The 21,309-nt window shown below is 48.0% G+C and overlaps 1 protein-coding gene and 1 non-coding gene across 2 annotated transcripts in view; one reads left to right on the top strand and one right to left on the bottom strand.

Annotated features, from left to right (window-relative positions):
• LOC126109458 (membrane-associated transporter protein-like) overlaps nt 1-21,309 on the top strand; it is a 182,763-nt gene that overhangs the window by 130,909 nt on the left and 30,545 nt on the right. Inside the window, exons 10-11 of the mRNA XM_049914487.1 lie at nt 1,381-1,511; nt 19,246-19,420. Coding sequence (XP_049770444.1) covers nt 1,381-1,511; nt 19,246-19,420 — 306 coding nt within the window. The remainder of the gene's footprint in view (nt 1-1,380; nt 1,512-19,245; nt 19,421-21,309) is intronic.
• Nucleotides 18,851-18,924, bottom strand: Trnat-ugu (transfer RNA threonine (anticodon UGU)). Its single transcript has one exon. It is a non-coding gene; the product is annotated as a tRNA-Thr (tRNA).

Genomic DNA, 21,309 nt, shown 5'->3' with positions numbered 1-21,309 from the left:
AATGACATAAAAGACGGCAATCGCAGAACAGAGAGGGTGGATATACAAACATAGACATACAAAATGAAAACACACGGAGCCGTTCACGGACGCAGAGTCCAAAATAAAAATGTTCAGACATGTGGACACACACAGAGATGACAGATGGCACACGCGAACGTTGGAGTACAAACGAGTAACACTGGAACACTTGAACACAAACACGGCGACACACACAAGCGCTAGACAATGATCTCCAGTGCGTGAAAGTTCACTAGATGTGTGTGAGTCCGGGGACCTGCCAAAAGGGGAAAAAGGGGCGAGGAGGGAGGGGAGGGTGTAGATGCCAGTGGCACAGGAGATGGGAGGGTGAGGAAAGAAGGTATGGAATGTTGGGGAAGCCCGGGGAGGAGAGAGGGAGGAAGGGAGGAGGGAGAGAAGGGAGAGAGGGTGCCCTCGGGAGAAAACACAGGGTGCGGTAGAGGAGGATCGAAGTTGGTAGGAGGGGTAGATGGAGGGGATGAGGGCATAACCAGGGAGGGGGAGTTGTTGGAAGCCACCTTGGGCGAGGATATGGAGAGTGGAGAGATGGAGAGCAGGTGGGACGTGGGAATGCAGGCGTGGCAGCAGGTGGGAATGGGAGAGGATGGGAGGGACAAGCGGGTGAGGAGGATCAAGTTTGCGGGCGGTATAGAGGATCCGTATCTGTTCGAGGAAAAGAAGCAGGTGCGGAAACGGAATAATGTCATAGAGGATCAGCGTGGGGGAGGGGATGCAATAGGTGAGGTAGAGCGCATGGCGTTCTAGGATTTGAAGGGATTTGTAAAAGGTGGGAGGGGCGGAGATCCAGGCTGGGGGGGGGGGGGGGTGTCATAGCAGAGGATAGGGTGGATGAGGGATTTATAGGTGTGAAGGATGGTGGAGGGGTCCAGACCCCATGTGCGGCCAGAAAGGAGCTCGAGGAGACGAAGTCAGGAGCGTGCCTCGGCTTGGATCGTCCGGAAATGGGGGGTCCAGGAGAGGCGACGGTCAAGGGTGACGCCAAGGTACTTAAGGATAGGGGTGAGGGCGATAGGACGGCCATAAATGCTGAGATAGAAGTCGAGGAGACAGAAGGAAGGGTTGGTTTTGCCTAGAATGATCGCCTGTCTAACGACTGACGAATGAGACCGTATAAAAGTGGCAATAGCTCCCAAAGTTGCAATGAGAGTACCGCTTGCAGATGTAAGGAGTTGCTTCCCTGCTAGAATGGCTACAGCCATGTAGGATTACAATACCCTGAAAGCGAAGACATCTAAGGGTTCCTGCACGACCGAGCTGCTTTTCTTGTGATGTCACGACGATAATCGCCAAGCGCGTCGTACAGCAGTCGCACAGCTGAGACTGGACTCGTGTTGGCAGGCGGAGGACGGCACGAAGGCGCGCCAGCTGTACGAGGAGGGCGTCCGCTTCGGCTGCTGGGGGATGTCCATGTACTCGCTGTCCTGCGCCTGCTACTCCTTCATCATCGAGAGGCTCATCAACAGGTTCAGGTGGGCCCCAAACTCCCACAGTGCAGCGCACACTCAGCTCTTCTCGCAATTTTTTTATATATATTTTTTGTTACACTTATCGTCTTTAAAATGGTTTAGTCTTATAACTTGGCTATTAAAGTGTGACAAGGTATATACAGGGTGTTTCACTAGATGTGTGGGCGCATCACCGCAGATGTCCTTGACCTCATTGGCAGTGACCATACTCCTGTTCTCCTCACTATCTCTAATGGTCGCCATCCCCGCAACGCTCCTCGCCCTGACGTCCCTCCTAAACTTGTCCGTGATTACTCCCGTGCCAACTGGGGTGCCTACTGGGACTCCATTCTCACCCAGGTTGACAGCCACGACCTTACCCTCCAATCTCCTGATGACATCTCTCGCACTGCTGCCTTCCTGCACCAGACCTTGTCTGACGCCATCGCCACCCATATCCCCACCAAAGCCATCCTCCCTCACCGTCCCGCCATGCCTCCACAGGCCGTCCTTCTCCTTCGAGAGTCCCGCCGCCTCTACCGCTCTTTTCTCCACACTCGTGACCGGGATACACTTACCCGCCACCAGCAATTACAACGACACATCCGCAACCTGCTTATTGCGAAGAAACGCCGCGCCTGGCGCCAGACATGTACACAACTCAACACCACGCTCCCCATAAACTCTTCCAAGTATTGGTCTGCTTTCCACCGCCTTACTGGGAACCGCCCCACCCCCCAGTACCTTCTCCTCCTTAATGACCGTCCCTTTCCTGACAACCTCAGTAAGGCCAACCACTTTGCCTCCCACGTCTCTGATGTTTTTTCCATCCCAGATGATCCCCACTTTGATTATTCCCTCTTCCCTGATGTCATACACCCTACGAATACCTCTGTTCCTCCCCTTGCTCCTAGCTTCCAGTACTTGGGCCACATCCCACCATTACACTTAACACTCCCATCACTACACAGGACATCAGCCTCACACTCTGCACTAAACGCAACACTGCTCCCGGCCACGACTGCGTTACCTACCGCCACCTCAAACACTCCCCTCCCTCCTTCCTTTCAATCATAGCCACCCTCTACAATGTCATCCTTGCCACTGGCTTCTATCCCGACCTGTGGAAAACCTCCCGTATCCTGATGTTCTCCAAACCCAACAAGCCTCCATCTAATGCCTCTTCCTATCGTCCTATCTGTCTCACATCAGTGTTCAGCAAGCTCTTGGAATCCATCCTTTCCCAGCCCATCCATCACCACCTCCACCTTTCGACCTCCCTTCTCTGTTGATGACCAACTCCTCCGCCTCATCTCCTCTCCCTCCAGCTTAACTCCCGTCGCTCCGCCATTTTTGTCTCCCTTGACCTCGAAAAGGCCTATGACCGTGTCTGGCATCCCAGTCTCCTTTTTAAACTCCAAACCTACGCTCTTCCTATCAACTACATCCGTCTGGTGGCCTCCTTCCTCTCCCACTGCCACTCCTATGTTACCATCCATAATGCCAATTCCCACACCTTCTACCCCTCTGCAAGTGTGCCCCAGGGCTCTGTCCTCCCCCCTCTCCTCTACCTCCTGTACACGGCAGATACGCCCCAACCCCCCCCCCCCCTCCAGTACACCTCTTGCAATATGCTGATGACACTGCATTCCTCGCCCTCGCTCCTACCCCCCACCAGTCCCAACGCCTTCTCCAGAATTACCTTGACCTTTTTGCTGCATGGTGTAACCAGTGGCTCCTGAAACTCAACCCTTCCAAGAGCCAGGCCATCATCGTAGGTCGTGCCACTCGCTCCTTCCGGCTCCTGGATTTCTACCTTACTGTCTGCGCCCGTCCTGTCCGCCTCACCCCCACCCTCACCTACCTTGCCCTCACCATTGACCGTCACCTCACCTGGATCCCTCATCTCCGCTCCATCCAATCCAAAGCCCACAACCGCCTCCGACTCCTCAAACTCCTCTCTGGCCGGACGTGGGGGTTGCACCCCTCTACCATCCTCCACACCTACAAATCCTTAATCCGTCCCATCCTCTGTTATGCCAGTCCTGCCTGGATATCTGCCCCCCCCCCAAATTCTATAAGTCCCTCCAGATCCTTGAGCATCATGCACTCCGCCTCGCCTTCCGTATACGCCTCCCGTCCCCCACGCGGATCCTCTATGATCTCATTCCTTTCCCCCATCTGCTCCTATTCCTCGAACATATCCGCATCCTCTACACCTCCCGCCGTCTTGAACCCCCTCACCCCCTGGTTGCTCCTCTCCTCTCCCATCCCCGCCCTTGCCACGTCTTCACCGTTGTGTCCCCCCTACTCTCCATCTCTACACCCTACATCTCCTTTCCCAAGGTGGCTTCCATCAACTCCCCCTCCCGGATGATGCCCTCTCTCCCTCCACTTATCCTTTCTATCAACTCTGATCCTCACCCCACTCCTTTCCTCCGTCCTTTCCCTGGGCTCCCTCTTCCTCCCCCCCCTTCCATCCTGTGTTTTCTCCCCGCCTACCCTCTCCCTATCTCCTTTCTCCCCCCCCCCCCCGAGTCCTTTTGTACTCCCCCACTCCCTGGCACGTCTGCTCAGGACCCCCCTCTCATGTATCCTCATCTTCCATTGGCTCATTTCCCCCCTCCCCCTTCACTTTTCCTCTCCTTCCCCCCCCCTTTTTCCCGTCACCTGACCAGTTTCCCCCCCACCTGCTTTCGGGTGTGGTATGTCATATTTGTGACAATTTTTTAGTGCAGTGTTTAAGTGAGTGTTCAGTGTTGTACGTCTTTCCACAGTGTTGCGAACAGAAATCAGGCTGTCGCTGGGTGTGCTTTTTATATCTCTTGCGAACAGAACCCAGACTGTCGCCGTGTTTTTTTTTAATTGTCTGTCTATTGTTTTTCTGCTTCCTGTGTGTTTTATTAGCTTCATCGACCCTGTGTTTTATGTTTTACGCTCCAGAATTTTCTGCCATTTTTACCTTTAAGTCACCGATTTTATCGCCAACTGTTATTATTTTTTTATTATCTTCATCTTTTTGAAACAAATTCTGTAGGCTGAAGAGCGGCGTAATAAGCTGCTGCCAGCGCGCCCCCTTTAGGGGGAATCGAAACTCAATAAAGGAAAAAAAGAAAAGCTCAGCCAGCCAGTCTAATGTCGCGTACGTCTGTTGACACATCGCCTCGCGTTACTTACTTGTTCTGTGGACGTGTTTGTTAGGTTTCCTTGTGACTCTGTTGTTCGATCTTCTTGTTGTTCTGTCCTGCGTTGGTTGTGTCCGTCCTCTCCCGTTGTGTTGTTGTTCGAGGGCCTCTCCGAAGGTCCCGCCGCGCTTTCCGTCATTTCAACCCCGCGACCGTCCCGGTCGCTGTTACAACACAGAGAAAGAAGCAACTTGCTATAGAAACACCTGTGCTCATCCGCAAGACATAATGTTGTGCATCTGGTGGAACAGCGATGATGTGCTGTACTACGAATTGCTTCCCCGAGGTGTAACCATCACTGCTGACATTTATTGTGAACAACTGGGACGTCTTGCAGACGCAGTCCAAGAACAACGACCAGGAAGACTGCGTGAAGTGATGCAACTCCAAGATAACGCCGCCCACACTCTCACAAGGAACTCTACACAGGAGCCGGGTTGTGCCCTCAGATTTGCACCTTTCCCGCTCTCTATCGAGCAGAATGTGGATTGAGAGTAAATCGAAGAAAAACAAATGAGAAGTAGCACCAATGAGAACAGCGAGAAACCCAACATCAGGATTGATGGTCACTAACTAGATGAAGTTAAGGAATTCTGGTAGCTAGCCAGCAAAATAAGCAATGAGGGATGGAGCAAGGAGGATATAAAAAGCAGACTCGACCTGGCACAACGCACATTCCTGGCTAAGAGAAGTCTACTAATATCGAACATTGGCCTTAATTTGAGGAAGAAATTTTTGAGAACGTATGTCTGGAGTACAGTAGTGAAAATGAACTGTGGGAAAACCGGATCAGAAGAGAATCGAAGAATTTGAGATGTGGGGCTACAGGCGAATGTTGAAAACTAGATGGACAGATACGGAAAGAAATGAGAAGGTTCTGCGCAGAATCGAACACGAAAGGAATGTATGGAAAATACTGCCAAGGTGAAGCGATGTCTGGCGGCCGCTGTGGCCAAGTGGTTCTAGGCGCTTCAGTCCGGAACCGCGCGATTGCTACGGTCGCAGGTTCGAATCCTGCCTCTGGCATGGGTGTGTGTGATGTCCGTAGGTTAGTTAGGTTTAAGTAGTTCTAAGTTGGTTTGGTTGTTTGAGGAAGGAGACCAGACAGCGTGGTTATCGGTCTCATCGAATTAGGAAAGGATGGGGAAGGAAGTCGGCCGTGCCCTTTGAGAGGAACTATCCCGCGATTTGCCTGGAGTGATTTAGGGAAATCACGGAAAACCTAAATCAGGATGGCCGGACGCGGGATTGAACTGTCATCCTCCCGAATGCGAGTCCAGTGTCTAACCACTGCGCCACCTCGCTCGGTAGTTCTAAGTTCTAGGGGACTGATGACCTCAGATGTTGTCCCATAGTGCTCAGAGCCATTTGAACCATTTTTGAAGCGACGTCTGTTAACACAACAGGTAATGACTTCCATGCTACTAGAGGGAGCTGTAGAGGGCAAAAATGGTAGAGGAAGAGAGGGATTGGAGCACATCGAGCAAATAATTGAGGACGTAGGTTGCAAGTGCTAGTCTGAGATGAAGAGGTTGGCACAGGACAGGGGTTAGCGCCATGCCACGTCAAACCAGTCAGTAGACTGACAACCCACTAACCCAGAAGGAACTTCCTTTCAGGATCGAAATGGCTTTCGAGTATGGGTCGATGAGTTCTTCGCCTCAAAATCGCGTGATTTCGGCAGTCACGGAATCGAAAAGTTACCCCATCTTTGGCAAACTGTTTCGAATAGTGAAGGAAAATATACGTAGGTTGGAACTTAAATAGTGGCAAAACTGCTGTGGAGACACTATGCTTACTACTGTCGCTGATCGGAAACGTTGTTGACATACCTGCCTTACCTCCGAGCAAATGGACTCGCCTCGCCTGTCCCACGTCACCGGCGTGCGCACAATTGAGGGAAATACAAAATGGTTCAAATGGCTCTGAGCACTATGGGACTTAACATCTGAGGTCAGCAGTCCCCTACACTTAGAACTACTGAAACCTAAATAACCTAAGGACATCAAACACTTCCATGTCCGAGGCAGGATTCGAACCTGCGACCGAAGCGGTCGCGCGGTTCCAGAATGAAGCGCCTAGAACCGATCGGCCACAGCGGCCGGCCAGGGAAATACAGCCACTTGTGAGCGAGCGGTCTAATGTAACGGTATCACTATGTTTTCGAAACAGGAACAACGGAGTTGGATCAAGATTGAATCTGCCAGAGGTCGTACAACACGACAGCGTCATCAAGGTCTTCCAGAGCCGTGCGGGGAATCGGCTTTGCCGCACAGAACAGTGGCACGTTGGGTAAAAGCCTTCAGCGAAGGTCGGAAAACTGTGGCAGGCGTGCATCGGGCAGGTCGTCCTAGCGTCTCCGAAGAAGAAGAGCATGGTGTTGCCGCGTTAGTGGACAGTGATCGACGCCATACGATTCGTGAGCTCGCAGACGAAACCGGATTAGCGCATACGACTGTGCTTCGCATCCCGAAAGAACGCCTGGGCGTGCGAAAAATTGCATCACGATGGTGGCCGCATCACTTGACGGAAATGAATGCGTTACGACGCTGCTCAGACGAACTTGGAGCGCTATGAGCGCCAAGGAGAGGCTTTCTTACACCGTATCGTAACACTGGGTGAGACATGGGCCACATAGTACGAGCCAAAACTGAAACGAATGGCGTCGTTATAGGTCGCCGCGAAAGCCAGAGCCGCAGTATGGTGAAAGTTATGGTGATTCTCGTGTACTACTGTGATGGTGTTATCCTAACGCATTACGTTACTCCACGGCAGACCTTCGGTGCACAGTGTTACTGTTCGATTTGGAGTAGCACCTGCGACTAGCTTTGTGAAAGAAGCGGCGACACTTTCTGCGCAACCCACCCATCATTTTGCACGACAATGCGCGGGCGCATACAGCGCAAGCTGTGGCTGCTCTGTTCGGTCGACGGGACTGGGAAGTACTGTGCCATCCACCATACTCCCCGGACTTAAGTCCTTGTGGCTTTGATTTGATTTCGAAGCTGAAGGAACCACTTCGTGGCATTCGCTTCAGAACTGTTCCAGAGATTCGACAGGCAGTAGACCGCTCCATTCGCAACGTCAACAGAACAGGCTCTGCTAACGGTATACTACGCCTTCCACATCGATGGCAACGGGTTAAACACAACGCTGGTGACTACGTTGAAGGACAGTAACTGTTTTGTATCGGTTGTGAATAAATAGTTGCTGTTGTGACTTGGCAAGACAGCCAAGCCACTATGATTGGTAGCCGAAAGGCACGCGTTAAGCTCACGCAGGCTGGCGTGAGGTCTGGAACAGTTAAAGGAGTTGAGTCTAGTAAAAATAATATGTAGCTGCTGGAGTACTCAACTTTAATCTATAATTGGTGAACATCGGTACATGCATCACAAGATAAATAGCAAATGATAATGGCGCCTTGCTAGGTCGTAGCAATTGACGTAGCTGAAGGCTATGCTAACTATCGTCTCGGCAAATGAGAGCGTATTTGTCAGTGTATCTTCGCTAGCAAAGTCGGCTGTACAACTGGGGCGAGTGCTAGGAAGTGTCTCTAGACCTGCCGTGTGGCTGCGCTCGGTCTGCAATCACTGACAGTGGCGACACGCGGGTCCGACGTATACTAACGGACCGCGGCCGATTTAAAGGCTACCACCTAGCAAGTGTGGTGTCTGGCGGTGACACCACAGTTGCCACTATTTCAGTTCCAACCCTCATATTATTCATGACTAAAATGTCTGTTACGGGTATATGTTGTGTTTATTAATCTAATGGAAAAACGCTACGAACTTATGCACCAACCCAATAGTTTAGTAACAAGGTTTTTAACGTGTGGCTTGGTATTTATACTTCTAACTCAATATAACATTTAACAGAGGAAAATAATTTTATGTAAGCTCAAGTGGAGTGCACAAATATGCCCTGGGCATAAGGCAGGTTTATGCACCTATGAGAATACGTATATGTATATCATACTACACAATGATGGGTAAGAAAAACACACTAATAACCTTTTCAAAATATGATTTATTGGCGGTAAACAAAATTACAGGGTTACTTACATCACTTACCACAGCAAAATACAAAAATTTTACTGGCAATGAACCAATTTTTTGGCGAACTTCCACCCATTAGTATAATATGTGCTACGTAGAACTCTGAATGTTAATTAACGATTTATCATCATCATTATTACAGTTGCAATTTACCTGCTAGGTTCGCTGAGAGCGCTAATGTGCTTCTTCCTCGACCCGGGTAGGTGCGCTAGCCCAGAATCAAATCCGCATGGTGGATTATCAATGAGAGCCGGTGCGCTGGCCAGCCTGGATGTGGTTTTTAGGCGGTTTTCCACATCCCACTATGTGAATACCAGTCTGGTCCCCATGTCCCACCTCAATTACACAACTCGCAGACATTTGAACATGTTCACGGTAGACGCAGACAGCTGTGGTATACGAATTCCATCCCAGGGAGGGGAGGGGGGGGGGTATGGAGTGGCGGCAGGAATGGCATCTGGCCACACCTTAACATTAACCTTGCCAAATCCGTTCATAACCATGCCAACCCTGCAAAATCGTAGGATAAAGGCACAAGCGGAAGAAGTATCACAGTTGCAATTTATGCATATGACAAATACTTTATTTTGCTTGGTATGATCGTTGTGCGCCCACCTCTTACGTCTAAAGCACTGGACCCATTCTACATTTCTTGATTGGTTGCACAAACTACCTAAGCCGAGTGACCTCCCCAACACACACTTCAATCCATTTTTCCCTTACATATTGTCACTACTGCCAGGGCTCTCCAATGTCTGCATTGGACGTAATGGGACGTCCTTGTTCTTTTGGTGATATTATAGATCTTATAATTAAATGTTTCCCTGAGACATTTAAGTCTCTTTTTACTATCTACAATAATGATCGAAGGTACAAGGATGTCCCATTATGTCCAATGCTCGGGTGCTTGCCAATATTGGAGAGACCTGACAGTATTGACAATATGTAAGGGAAAAATGAATTGAAGTTTGTGTTGGGGAGGGCACCCAGTCATGTTGACCTTCGTACTGTGGTGGGGTAATGGTTAGCATTTCTGCTTAGCAAACTGCTGGCACGGTAGCTCAGCGTGTTCAGTCAGAGAGCTGGTTGGCCTCTGTAATAAAAAATTGAGTGAAAGGATTAACAACGAATTTGAACAGATGTCATGTGACGTCCGCTACGACCAAACACAACGATAAAAATAAAAGCAAGCAAGAAGACCTGGGTTCGAGTCCTGGCTGCAGCACAAAGTTTAATTCATTTCGTCTGCCTCGATCATTGTCGTAGATAATAAAAAAGAGACTTACATGTCTCAGGGAAACAGTTAATTATAAAACCTTACAGTTGTTTAGTGCTTATAAAGTAACATTTCTAGTACACAGGATTAATCACATAAAAACTGCATCGGAAATATTGGGCAAATGGAACGTGCTATTCATGTGTGTTTGTCACATAATGGACTGGTAGTCGGTGCTAGTCCACAGCTCGTGTTCTTGCGGTAGCGTTCTCGCGTCCCGTGCATGGGGTCTCGGGTTCGATTTCCGGCGGGGTCGAGGATTTTCCCTGCCTCGAGATGACTGGGTGTTGTTGTGTGATCATCATCATCATCATCTTTCATCCCCATTACGGTGGGAGGAAGGCAATGGCACACCACCTCTGCTAAGACCTCGCCTAGCAGGTGGTGCGGGTCTCCCGCATCACCCCTGCACTCCTCGGAGGATAGAACCTCTTCGTCATCAGTCGGCCAATAAACAGATCGTAATATTACTCACAAAGTGTATTTTTTGTGCAAACAATGGCTGTTGATATTAATACATTGATAGTAGGGGGAATCAGAATGTCAGTGGTGTTTGTCACAGGATTCCAGTGAGAGTCATTTGCGAGGTATGTTACTTTGAATAGTGTGCATACCAACACTTGTTTTTGGCATTCAACCTGCGCTACTTCCGAGGTACGATGTTGTTGTGTTTGCTTACAGTGTGTTCCTTGAGTACACTGCGACTTGTTCATCAGTCAGTGAAAGTCCAGGCAGTGGGACTTGAGCAGACGATGGGGTTTACCAATGCAGGAAAAACCGGCATGCTGATCGTGCATGGAGGAATGCAGATCGTTCTTGTACGGTGTGTGCGGCAAGATATCCCGCACTGGTACTTTTTGCCGATGATACAAGTATAGCTATCACACCCGACGGACAGGAATTAACTGGTGAAATTGTAAACCATGTTTTTCAGAAAATCATTAAGTGGTTCTCTGCAAATGGGCTCTCATTAAACTTTGACAAAACACAGTATACACAGCTCCACACAGTAAATGGAATGACCCCATTAATAAATATAGACTTCGATCAGAAATCGGTAGCTAAGGTAGAATATTCAAAATTTCTAGGTGTATGCACTGATGAGGGGTTGAACTGGAAGAAACACACTGAGGATCTGCTGAAACGTTTGAGTTCAGCTACTTATGCTATTAGGGTCATTGCAAATTTTGGCGATATACATCAGAGTAAATTAGCTTACCACGCCTATTTTCATTGTCTCCTTTCGTATGGCATCATATTCTGGGGTAACTCATCATTGAGTAAAAGAATGTTCATTGCACAAAAGCGTGTAATCAGAATAATTGCTGGACCTCATCCAAGATCATCCTGCAGACACTTATTTAAAGAGCTAGAAATCTTCACTGTAGCCTCACAATATATATATATTCACTTATGAAATTTGTTATTAACAATCCAAACGAATTCAAAAATAATAGCAGTGTACATGGCTACAACACTAGGAGAAAGGATGATCTTCACTACTCGAGGTTAAACCTAACTTTGGCTCAGAAGGGGGTAAATTATGCTGCCACAAAAGTCTTTGGTCACTTACCTAATAGCATCAAACGTCTGACAGATAGCCATATAGCATTTAAAAGGAAATTAAAAGAATTTCTTAATGGCAACTCCTTCTACTCATTAGATGAATTTTAGGATATAGTAAGTGGGTAATTTCCCAACCTCCACAAAAAAGGAAGAAAAAAATTATTGAGTGTCATGTAATATTTTGTCTAATGTAATATCTTGTATAGACACCTTTTATTAACATGACACGTTCCACATCATTACGAAGTGTCGTAATCATGATCTATGGAACAAGTACTAATCTAATCTAATCTAAACAACAAATCTCGGTAATTATTTACCAACCTCTTCAACTACGAGGGCTATTCAGGAAGTAGGGAACGTTTTGGCATCAAAAGAAACTAAGTACAAGAAATACATTTTATTATATACATCTGAAAGAGCGACTGACATACTACTTTTCCACATAGTCACCAAACACATTGAGGCACTTATAGCGGTGGACAGGCTCTGAAAGACCTTCGTCGTAAAATTCTGCCGCCTGAGACTTCAGCCAGTGGGTCACGCCCGCCTGGAGTTCCGCGTCGTCATCAAAGCGCTGCGTTGCAAGCCAGTTCTTCATCTCAGGAAACAAGTGGCAGTCGCTTAGTGCAAGATGGGGGCTGTAGGGAGGATGAGGGAAAATTTCCCATTTGAATGAATTAAGGAGTTCTTTAGTGCGGTTTGCGTGTGAGGTCGGGCATTGTCGTGCAAAAACAAAATTTTGGACGTGAGCTTTCCTCGGCGTTTGTTTTGAACTGCTCTTCTAATGCTGTGCAAAGTTTGGCAGTACCGGACAGAATTTATGGTTCCTCCACGTTCGAAAAAATCAATAATAAGCGCACCTTGCCTACCCCAAAACACTGCCGCCATCAACTTCCTTGCTGACAAGATTTGAAAACATTTTCTTTGTTTTAGGGGGGGAACTTGTGTGCCCCCACTCCATGGACAGTAATTTTGTCTCGCAATTGACGTGTTTCACCCAAGTCTCGTCACCAGTTACGATTCGATCCCGTAATGAATCACCAGGTTTGTGGTAGGCCTCCAGAAATGTCAAAGTTGCCTCCATTTGCTGTTCTTTATGGTGCTCTGTAAGCATTTTGCACACACATCGTACACATAATTTGTGTTAGCCTAGCTTTTGAGTGAAATCTCAAACAACAAAGTGCATGAAACTTGTGGAAAAGAAAGCGAAATCTCCGTTATTGTGAAGCGACGGTTTTCACGAATCGTTTCATCAACTTTAGCGACAAGATCGTCAGTCACAATGCTCGGGCGTCCACTCTTCTCTTCATCATAAACGTTGGTTCGGCCATTTTTAAACCGAATGCACCATTTCCGGAAGGAACATTCACTCATTACGTTGTTTCCGTACACTTCGCACAGTTCACGATAAATTCGTATAGGTTTTAGGTTTTTTTGCCAACAAAGGCCGTATAACAGACCGCACTTCACAGCTGGCGGGATTTTCGATTGCAGCGCACAGTTTAAATTCGAATATCGAAAAAACCAGACGTGCAGAGACGTTCCCGCTGTCACGGATGAATGCCGACTAAGCTCCCAAGCCCGCACATGCCAAAATATAACCGATCGGCGCGCGCCTAGTGGCGTCAGATGGAAACGTTCCCTACCTTCTGAATAGCCCTCGTAAATACGTAAAAATGGTAGTGTAACTCTTAGACAGCTTAACAGAAGGCAACAAGTGAGAAGAGGGGTAATTAATATTGTTGCTGCTCTCTGCAGCAAGAGCTGCATGGAAACAATTATGAGAATCATGTTCTTCTGTATATGAGTATTAAGACAGGAGACAAGTCTCAATACTTCATCAACTGGAATGTCAGCGTCCGTGGAGTGTAGAGTTGTAGTGTGGGATAGCGAACCATCAGCTCGTAGGCCTGTGTTTTATGGATGGAACATAGAATGCGCACAAGTGTCACATCCTCCTAATAGACCATCTTCCACGGATGCTATAGGACGTTCCTCTGCATCCTAGAAGGTACCTGTGGTACCAATATGGTAGGTGTCCAGCCCATAGTGCACCGAGTACTGCATCATGTCTTCACAAATTGTTTCCAAATCGTCGCAGAGGATCTTCACCTCGGCCAGGCTGTACCCCGGATTTGACACCTGTAGAAGTTTTTGGTGTGGGGAATGCTGAAAGACGGTGCCTACAAGGACATACCAACTACATCCGATGATAAGGAGCGATGTACCACTGCAGCCTGCTTGGACATCTCTGCTGAAATGCTGGCACGCGTGCAGCAGTCATTCCGTACCAGACTGGAAGCGTGTACTGTCGCTGCCGGTGGCCATTTTGAGCAAAACCTGTGATGACCGACCGTCTCGTTGCTGTTCAGAATCCTCATAACTTGTGTTGTTGTTTAGTGTGTGCTATCACAGGTGTTGCACAAGTGTCGGTGTGGGAACTTTTCAAAATCCGATGTCTCATAAACAACTCACTCTAGAATCCTGCAACAAACACCACTCAAATTCTATTGTCCCTACTTTTAGTTTGTTAGTGTCAATAGGCATTGATCCATTTTAAAAAATGTACTTTTGCACAAAAAATGCACTTTTTAAGTATTATTACAATCTGTGTAATGGCTAAGAATGCGAACCACTGGCTACCACTCCATTGTGTGAGAACCGTACGCCAATAGCACTTTCCGTTTCCGCAATATTTGCGGTGCAAGTTTTGGGTGATTAACCAGATGTATGAATTTTAATTGAACTGTGTATAAGGAAAATTAAACTGAATTGTACATAATAAGAAGAAATTGAAATATTGAAACTGAATTGTGTGTTACAAAAAGAGATGCTTTAAGAACATAGGCTTCTGCAGCCGGTGTCATAGTGATTAAAATTCTTCTGCGTATTATACCACGTCATTGCTAAAACTAACAACAATAATAAACTAAAACCAACGTTTCCGCCGAATTGCAACGGCCTTCCTCACGGCACGGCTGGTTTTGCATGGGGATAGGTCCTTCTACACTCCTGGAAATGGAAAAAAGAACACATTGACACCGGTGTGTCAGACCCACCATACTTGCTCCGGACACTGCGGACAATGATCACACGCACGGCACAGCGGACACACCAGGAACCGCGGTGTTGGCCGTCGAATGGCGCTAGCTGCGCAGCATTTGTGCACCGCCGCCGTCAGTGTCAGCCAGTTTGCCGTGGCATACGGAGCTCCATCGCAGTCTTTAACACTGGTAGCATGCCGCGACAGCGTGGACGTGAACCGTATGTGCAGTTGACGGACTTTGAGCGAGGGCGTGTAGCGGGCATGCGGGAGGCCGGGTGGACGTACCGCCGAATTGCTCAACACGTGGGGCGTGAGGTCTCCACAGTACATCGATGTTGTCGCCAGTGGTCGGCGGAAGGTGCACGTGCCCGTCGACCTGGGACCGGACCGCAGCGACGCACGGATGCACGCCAAGACCGTAGGATCCTACGCAGTGACGTAGGGGACCGCACCGCCACTTCCCAGCAAATTAGGGACACTGTTGCTCCTGGGGTATCGGCGAGGACCATTCGCAACCGTCTCCATGAAGCTGGGCTACGGTCCCGCACACCGTTAGGCCGTCTTCCGCTCACGCCCCAACATCGTGCAGCCCGCCTCCTGTGGTGTCCCGACAGGCGTGAATGGAGGGACGAATGGAGACGTGTCGTCTTCAGCGATGAGAGTCGCTTCTGCCTTGGTGCCAATGATGGTCGTATGCGTGTTTGGCGCCGTGCAGGTGAGTGCCACAATCAGGACTGCATACGACCGAGGCACACAGGGCCAACACCCGCCATCATGGTGTGGGGAGCGATCTCCTACACTGGCCGTACACTACTGGTGATCGTCGACGGGACACTGAATAGTGCACGGTACATCCAAACCGTCATCGAACCCATCGTTCTACCATTCCTAGACCGGCAAGGGAACTTGCTGTTCCAACAGGACAATGCACGTCCGCATGTATCCCGTGCCACCCAACGTGCTCTAGAAGGTGTAAGTCAACTACCCTGCCCAGCAAGATCTCCGGATCTGTCCCCCATTGAGCATGTTTGGGACTGGATGAAGCGTCGTCTCACGCGGTCTGCACGTCCAGCACGAACGCTGGTCCAACTGAGGCGCCAGGTGGAAATGGCATGGCAAGCCGTTCCACAGGACTACATCCAGCATCTCTACGATCGTCTCCATGGGAGAATAGCAGTCTGCATTGCTGCGAAAGGTGGATATACACTGTACTAGTGCCGACATTGTGCATGCTCTGTTGCCTGTGTCTATGTGCCTGTGGTTCTGTCAGTGTGATCATGTGATGTATCTGACCCCAGGAATGTGTCAATAAAGTTTCCCCTTCCTGGGACAATGAATTCACGGTGTTCTTATTTCAATTTCCAGGAGTGTATTTATTACAGACGATCGATGTCTGACGTCACTGTTGTAAAACTTTTAATTGGCCCACTAATATGATTGGCTAGTCATGACGTAAGGGAAGACGGAAGGAAAGAGGCTATTCGTCGATGTCCATGTCGTCAACGATCGGTAGCTGTCCGCCAATCAGCGTTCCGCTTGTGGTCGGCAAGGTTTGCTCCTGGTGTGCGCGGAACTGGACTGACAGCTGCTCCACAGCTGTTTGTGCAGATACGCCCGTGTCCCGTGTAGCTCTGCCCCGCGGCCCGTTGGACTGGGATGGCCGGTAGTTTGTAGCCACCTTCTCTGTTGATGTTGTCAGCCTGCCTAATAATTTCGATCGCCTACTGTATTTTGCGTTCTCGCATCCACGATTCTTTCGCCAGTACTCGTGCTTCCTGGAACCTGATAGGTTGTCAACGGTCACGGTGGTGTTCCGCAATCGGCGATTTATTATGTTGTTCTAATCGTACATAGAATTCGTGTTCTGCTACTCTTAAGCTGACAGGTCTCCCTGTTTCCCCTATGTAGGCAGCTCTGCACTCACACCGTAGTTCGTGAACGCCTGCAGTGCTACCAATCGTTGTCGACATGGACATCCACGAAATATCCTCTTTCCTTCCATCTTCCATGTCGTCATAACTAGCCAGTCGTATTAGAGGGACAATTAAGAGTTTTACAATAGTGACGTCAGACATCGATTGTCTGTAATAAATAGCCGGCCGGAGTAGCCGTGCGGTTAAAGGCGCTACAGTCTGGAACCGCGCGACTGCTGCGATAGCAGGTTCGAATCCTACCTCGGGCATGGATGTGTGTGATGTCCTTAGGTTAGTTAGGTTTAAGTAGTTCTAAGTTCTAGGGGACTAATGACCTTAGAAGTTAAGTTCCATAGTGCTCAGAGCAATTTGAACCATTTTTTTGTAATAAATAGAAGCACCTATGTACGACGTCGTGGTCTCCTGACCTTCATTGCTAACATATTCCGTCCTCACAATCATATTCCGCTCATCAAGACGCTTTATTCGAACCCAAACTCGATAAGATAGTCAATGTTGGATGCATTGATGTAAACGATATGCAAATAACTAATAAATCGCAAGTGCGCACCATGGTTGAAATACTCGAGGCTGGAGTACACACATACATTCCAGACACGACGGTCACAGGAGCTTTTAGTTCGAGAGAGGCAACCGCACGCCAGGAGGCCGGTCCCAACCCATCTACGTTGGTCGGTGACCGCCCGTGGAGCGGACAGCGTTCGCCTGAGGGAAAGGAGGAACAGCCGCATGTTCAGCTTAAAAGCAAATTCCGCTACATTGTGTGGGAGCGGCCAGCCTACGCATTCTTTACACATAGCACGCAGTTTCAGAGATTTTCACAGGAGACAGCAAACGCCGATACTACAGGTTTTCGGACTGGTCGCCTTAAACGAAACGTCATTCTCCCGTTTTAGAACAGCAATGCTGATTGGCAGACGATATTTCTGATGCCTTGAGCTGATGGAGTAATGGAAGAGACCGAAAGATATACCCCTTCACGTCTGGCGTGGAGCGGGGCCGTTCCCTTGTCGCTCTTGGAGCGAGGAACAAGTCTCTCCTCAGTACTTCACTGGGAGAGCACCTCTGTCGAGAGCGAATCGAAGTGTGACTCTCTATATTGAGTCCTTGCGATTAAGCGTTGTTCACTATGTTGGCCGACACACTTATTGTGCAGTGTGAATGGACAAAGTTATAGTTAAACGTCTGCGAGCGAATTTTTGATTGGCATCACGGTGGACTGGTTATCTGACTGGTGTACCACGCCAATAGTTACACTAGGGGCGAATAGGAGTCCTTGACTTCATCAAGGCATAGGGAGATAGAACGAGAGTTATCTTATTTGTCAGAAGCGAGAGCGGCGCAGACAGCAGTCATCGCAGCTTACTGTATTGTCCGCTACAGCTATTGCGAGCCCCATATTTCCTCCACAACAGTACACTTCACTGCATTTCACACGTGACAGCCTCAACCGTACCTAGCAACATTCTAAATGATATTTATTCAAGTTGAGTAGGTGCGCCTCTCAGCCATTCTCCCAAGTCAACAACCATCTTAAACTTTGAATAGAAATTTCATTAGCAAAGCCTACCCTTGAGAGGTAACTTCACATTCCAAAAAGAACCAGGACATAACTTGTTCAATTCATAACTGAAAGTGCCATTGTGATTTTTCAGAATTTTTGCAAAATAAATAATAATTTTCGTTAGTTTCATGTTTTTCTTACACTTACTAACACTACTCCAGTACCCAAATATCCCACTAGTTACGTAAGAAATTTTGCGAATTTTTGTGTCATTTTCTTACAGCGGACGAATCCAGAAGGTATTTATTGGTGAAAGTTTTTCAGGCATTTCCCTTTAGAACTGTTAGGAGCGTCTGTCTGACTTCTGTAGTAGTGTGGGGGTGGAAACTGCATCTTGCAGGAGCCACAGGGTAAAGGGCACATCTCAGATTAACCCGTTGCGCAGAATAACAGATCAACCCCACGCTCAGACCTATCCCCGTGCAAAACCAGTCGTGCCCTGAGGAAGGCCGTTGCAATTCGACCGCAACGTCAGTTTTAGTTTATTATTGTTGTTAATTTTAGCAGTGACGTGGCATAATATCCAGAAGAATTTTAATCATTATCAAAAAGAAATGTATAAGAGAAAGAAATTGAAATCGAATTATATATACGAAGACAGTAACTAGTTCTCGAAAGAACAGTTACTGTTGATGACCGTGCAGCTTTTCCCTGGAATAAATGATGACTAACTGACAACCTCAGCTGCCGACAGGTGTTGATGTTATACCTCGATGTGGACAGCTGAAAATGTGCGCCCCGACCGGGACTCGAACCCGGGATCTCCTGCTTACATGGCAGACGCTCTATCCATCTGAGCTACCGAGGACACAGATGAATAGCGCGACTGCAGGGAATTATCCCTTGCACGCTTCCCGTGAGACTCACATTCCCGACTGTCCACAACTGCCATGTAAGCAGGAGATCCCGGGTTCGAGTCCCGGTCGGGGCACACATTTTCAGCTGTTCACAACACCTGTCGGCAGCTGAGGTTGTCAGTTAGTCATCATGAAATCGAATTGTAACTGAAAAGGGAACTGAAGTGGTAGTTAGAGTAGTGAATTTCAATTGTCTGTGTTGTCAGACTTGTGCTAAGCCATTAGTGTAGGAGACAGCGGCGCAGGCTGTACGGTGTGGTGTGGTGCTGCAGGGCGCGCAAGGTGTACGTGGGCGGGCTGCTCTTCTACAGCGCCGGCATGGCGCTCATGGCGCTGACCAAGGGCCGCGTCGGCGTCATCCTCTTCTCGTGGACGGCCGGCGTCATGTACTCGACGCTCTTCACCATGCCCTACCTGCTGGTCGCGCACTACCACGCCTCCGGCACGGTAAGGCCGCAGCTCCCCTCCTGCGCGCGCCACACTCTGTCTGGCCTGCCAGCTCCGAGCTTCACGCTTCAGCCAGCACGACTTTAATATGCACGCTTATTCGAAATGTGCATGGGGGCTCAATTAAAATAAATATGAATGTAAATATTTTTAGTAGCTGTATGTCCGATTACGCAAGTCTCGTAAACGGCTGGCCCTGACTAGTATTATTACGCAATCTGACTGCTTAGAATGACAACAAGAATGTAAGAAAATTTCTGTTAGCACAATTAATTAATTAAGTCCCCAGCAACTATAAAATCTACGAAGCCAACATAGCACAAGTGTAGCTGTTCTGTGTGTGGTAGTATGACTCAACGTACACATCTGGCACGGTTCTTTTTCAACAAGACAAGAAATTTTAAACAGCAATTATACTGACGTGATAAAAGGAAATTACAAATACTATAATTGTGCAAGAAAACCAAAATTACACTCTAATACAAGAACACAAGCCAGATGCTTTGTTGACTGAACCTGTAATGACACATTATTCAGGACACTGAAAGAATAAAAGAACATAGTGTTGTATTACCTTCATATATATTGACGAAAAGCACTCAGATCATTACAATATCTCCATTGGAATAACATCTGCTATCTCTCCCATCAAACCACTGCGTAAAACATGGAACAACACTCTCCACTACCACATCTCACTCTGACTTCACGACAAGCAGTGTCCACCACAACTTCTCGGTAAGAACTGCTTGCCGCTACGTCTCAATAATCACTGCCAGTGGAGGCAGCGGAACAATACTCTGTGGCGCGATCTTTGGCGCTGTGGCTCAGTGTAGCCACCTTTCAAATGATGGACCCATTTCCAAAAATTTGTATGTATTCGAGTAAAAATCCAAAATGAACAACAGTGGCATGTGTGGAACTATGAAAAAAATTAGTAAAATATACAAACTGAGTAGTCCATGTGCAAGATAGGCAACATCAAAGAGTATGTGAGTTCAGGAGCGCCTTGGTCCCGTGGTTAGCGTGAGTAGCTGTTGGACGAGAGGTCCTTGGTTCACGTCTTCCCTCGACAGAAAATTTTACTTTCTTTATTTTCGCAAAGTTATGATCTGTCCGTTCGTTCATTGACGTCTCTGTTCACTGTAATAAGTTTAGTGTCTGTGTTTTGCGACCGCACCGCAAAACCGTGCGCGTCTCCCCTGTATTCCTGCTTAAAAAAGATGCAATAGTAATTCGTAGCAAAAATATAAATAACTTTCTGCTAAGAGCTCTAAATGTGCGAAGACATCAGTTTTGCAGCCCGCGCTGCACCCTGACAAGGGAACCTCCCCATCGCAGCCCCCTCAGATTTAGTTATAAGTTGGCACAGTGGATAGGCCTTGAAAAACTGAACACAGATCAATCGAGAAAACAGGTAGAAGTTGTGTGGAACTATGAAAAAAAATTAGTAAAATATACAAACTGAGTAGTCCATGTGCAAGATAGGCAACATCAAAGAGTACGTGATTTTAGGAGCCCCTTGGTCCCGTGGTTAGCGTGAGTAGCTGTTGAACGAGAGGTCCTTGGTTCAATTCTTCCCTCGACTGAAAATTTTACTTTCTTTATTTTCGCAAAGTTATGATCTGTCCGTTCGTTCATTGACGTCTCTGTTCACTGTAATAAGTTTAGTGTCTGTGTTTTGCGACCGCACCGCAAAACCGTGCGCGTCTCCCCTGTATTCCTGCTTAAAAAAGATGCAATAGTAATTCGTAGCAAAAATATAAATAACTTTCTGCTAAGAGCTCTAAATGTGCTAAGACAACAGTTTTGCAGCCCGCGCTGCACCCTGACAAGGGAACCTCCCCATCGCAGCCCCCTCAGATTTAGTTATAAGTTGGCACAGTGGA

Source organism: Schistocerca cancellata, chromosome 12, assembly GCF_023864275.1.
Source record: "Schistocerca cancellata isolate TAMUIC-IGC-003103 chromosome 12, iqSchCanc2.1, whole genome shotgun sequence".
NCBI lineage: Eukaryota > Metazoa > Arthropoda > Insecta > Orthoptera > Acrididae > Schistocerca > Schistocerca cancellata.
Note: the sequence above shows the minus strand (reverse complement) of the source record. Positions and strands in the feature narration are given on the sequence as shown.